The 3,242-nt window shown below is 48.8% G+C and overlaps 1 protein-coding gene across 1 annotated transcript; it reads left to right on the plus strand.

Moving 5' to 3' along the window:
• Positions 1-934: 934 nt before the first annotated feature.
• Oxgr1 (oxoglutarate receptor 1) lies at positions 935-1,957 on the plus strand. Its single transcript, XM_040739145.1, has one exon. It carries the CDS (start codon positions 935-937, stop codon positions 1,955-1,957), a length of 1,023 nt encoding a protein of 340 aa, XP_040595079.1.
• Positions 1,958-3,242: the final 1,285 nt, after the last annotated feature.

Raw genomic sequence — 3,242 nt, forward strand, 5'->3', positions numbered from 1 at the left:
GACCTCAGGTCCCTGTGCCTGTGAAGACAGTGCTTCGCCAAATGGAGCCCTCTCTCCAGCCTGAAATCTGCAATTAAAAAAAAAAGTACATTGCTATTTTCTTAGATCTTCATACTTTCAGTTTTCTCAAGTAAATTAAGGCAATTCTCTCATAGACTAACAGAATAGAAACTGGTAACGTAGAAAGAGAATGGCTTCCGAATCAGGCAAGTGTGCTTCGGACCCAGCTAAGTCACCGACCATGCAGCCAGGCTTAGGTTGCACAACGTTTCCTGGTTTTATTGTCATCTATAAACCAGAGGTTATAAATAAGAAGCCTGAGCTGGGCAGTGATGGCGCACGCCTTTAATCCTAGCACTCAGGAGGCAGAGGCAGGCGGATCTCTGTGAGTTCGAGGCTGGGCTGGACCGACAGCCTCCAAAACAATACAGAGAAACCCTGTCTCATAAAACCAAAAAAAAAAAAAAAAAAAAAAAAAAAGAAGCCTGGGCATCACTGTGAGGGCTTTAGAGCAAACATCGCTCTGACGCACAGAGGACTTGACGAAAGCCGAATCTCTCTACACTTAAGTCCCTGAAGATGACTGTGACCCCCACCCCCACTCCACCATCTGCTAAACAGCAGCCACAACACAGTTTTCCATAGCTTCACAGGGCTTTTTGTCTCAATCCGTTAATTCTCACGGAAATTTGGCTTCTATGCTATTATTGTTTAGGTGCTTTCATAGTCAGTTCCCTGGATGCCAATATCTTCTCCATGGGGGCTTCTTCTGAGATTAAAGAGAGATAAGAAGCTACACGTTTGGGATGTTAGAGCCATCCAGTCAATCATTCGCCAGTCACTCATGTTTTCCGCTCCCCATGATCAGCTAGGTTATTTTTGCTGGACCTCCGTGGCCAAACTGTACTCTTCTGTTTTCTTGCAAGATGGAGCCATGAGCGAGCCACTGGACGGTCCAGCCAACGACTCCGAGTTCCTAGACTACGTAGCCGCAGCTGCGTGGGGAAACTGCACGGACGAGCAGCAGATCTCATTCAAGATGCAGTACCTTCCCGCCGTCTACGGCATCATCTTCCTCGTGGGCTTCCCGGGGAACACCGTGGCGATTTCCATCTACGTTTTCAAGATGCGGCCCTGGAAGAGCAGCACCATCATCATGCTGAACCTGGCCCTGACGGACCTGCTCTACCTGACCAGCCTCCCCTTCCTCATCCACTATTACGCGAGCGGTGAGAACTGGATCTTTGGCGACTTCATGTGCAAGTTCATCCGTTTCGGCTTCCATTTCAACCTCTACAGCAGCATCCTCTTCCTCACCTGCTTCAGCGTCTTCCGTTACGTCGTCATCATCCACCCGATGAGCTGCTTCTCCGTCCAGAAGACGCGCTGGGCGGTGGTTGCTTGCGCCGGGGTGTGGGTCATCTCTTTGGTGGCTGTCATGCCCATGACCTTCCTGATCACGTCAAGCCCCAGGACCAATCGGTCTGCTTGTCTTGACCTCACCAGCTCTGACGACCTCACCACCATCAAATGGTACAACCTCGTTCTGACCGCCACCACTTTCTGCTTGCCCTTGGTGGTGGTGACACTTTGCTACACAACCATTATCAGCACTCTGACTCACGGGCCTCAGACGCACAGCTGCTTTAAGCAGAAGGCGCGGAGGCTGACCATTCTGCTGCTCATAGTGTTCTACATATGCTTCTTACCCTTCCACATCCTGAGGGTCATCCGGATTGAGTCCCGCCTGCTTTCTATCAGCTGCTCCATCGAGAGCCACATTCACGAAGCTTACATTGTTTCTCGACCCTTAGCTGCTCTCAACACCTTTGGAAACCTGCTGCTGTATGTCGTGGTCAGCAACAACTTTCAGCAGGCATTCTGCTCCTTAGTGAGTTGCAAAGCCACTGGGGAGCTTGAACGAGCAAAGAAAGACAGTTGCTTAAACAACCCTTGAGTCACGCAGTTTAGTCAAGACTAGGAAGATGTCTCCATTCGGTCAAGACTAGGGAGATGATGTCTCCATTCGGTCAAGGCTAGGGAGATGATGTCTCCATTCAGTCAAGGTTAGGGAGATGTCTCCATTCAGTCAAAGCTAGGGAGATGTCCCCATTTTGTCAAGGCTAAGGAGATGTCTCCTTTCAGTCAAGGCTGGGGAGATGTATCCATTCAGTCAATGCTGGGGAGATGTCTCCATTCCGTCAAGGCTAGGGGGATGTCCCAGTGGGTCAAGCTCTTGACATGCAAATGTGAGGAGTATCTGAAATCCAACTTTTCAGAGTCTGTTTAAGTTGCATGTGGTGCCGAGCACCTGAAATCCTAGTACTCCTGTGATGAGATGGAAATTCAGGCAGGAGAATTCCTAGAGGCTCACGGGCCAGCTAGCCAACTGTACATGGTGAGTAGCCTCAAAGAGACTTGTTTCCAACAGGATGGAAGGGAGGACCAACGTGTGAGGTTGTCCTTTGAGATCCACATGTGTACTGTGACTTCTATTCACCCCTCACGACAGAAGTGGGGGCATATCATTCATACATACACACTCATCAAAATCAATCAATCAATCATCAATCAATCAATCATCAATCATTCAATCGACCAACCAATCAGTGCCCCCTGATATGTGTATAACTACCGCGAAGTGCCCCCTCAGTGGACCGCCTAGTAACTACTGCATATTCAGGTCATTATGAGCCAAAGCCACGGGCAGGGCTCTTAGGGTATCTTTGCAATGTGTTTATTTAGATCTTTGGGTAGAGAATGAGATACACGAGCATCAATAAAGCATATGTAGGATTAGAGACTACGAACCTTGAAGAATTTCTGTTGTCACCAACATGGAAACTGTTGCTTGTACAGCAGCCCTGGTCCTCCCAGGGCTTTAGTGTGAGGATGGAGACGCCCAGCAAACTAGAACTAAACAAAAGCCGAGGGCATCCTTTTATATCCAGTTTCCTGTCTTTCCCTCTTTGGAGCCTGTGTTTACTGAAATCCTAGACTGTCCAAAAGCATCACTCCCACCTTTCTCCATATTTTTACATCTGAGATACTGGCAACTTCTTGTCCTTTAAGTTTTCTTTGAGATTGTTGTTCTGAGTTTTCCTCTTAGTCCTATCTTGCCCTTTAGGTTGAAGGGGAGATACTAGGGTGCATGTAAAAGGGAACTGGGGGGAGACGGCTCGGTCCGTCAAGGGCCTGCCGTGCGAGCACAAAGGCTTCAATCTGGGTCCTGGAGCCTATGC

This window comes from Mesocricetus auratus, unplaced genomic scaffold (genome assembly GCF_017639785.1).
Source record: "Mesocricetus auratus isolate SY011 unplaced genomic scaffold, BCM_Maur_2.0 Super-Scaffold_2245, whole genome shotgun sequence".
In the NCBI taxonomy this organism is placed as follows: Eukaryota; Metazoa; Chordata; class Mammalia; order Rodentia; family Cricetidae; genus Mesocricetus; species Mesocricetus auratus.

Bases quoted from the DNA above. Each gene is read 5' to 3' on its own strand.
- Oxgr1 (XM_040739145.1), top strand. From the start codon at position 935: ATGAGCGAGCCACTGGACGGTCCAGCCAACGACTCCGAGTTCCTAGAC.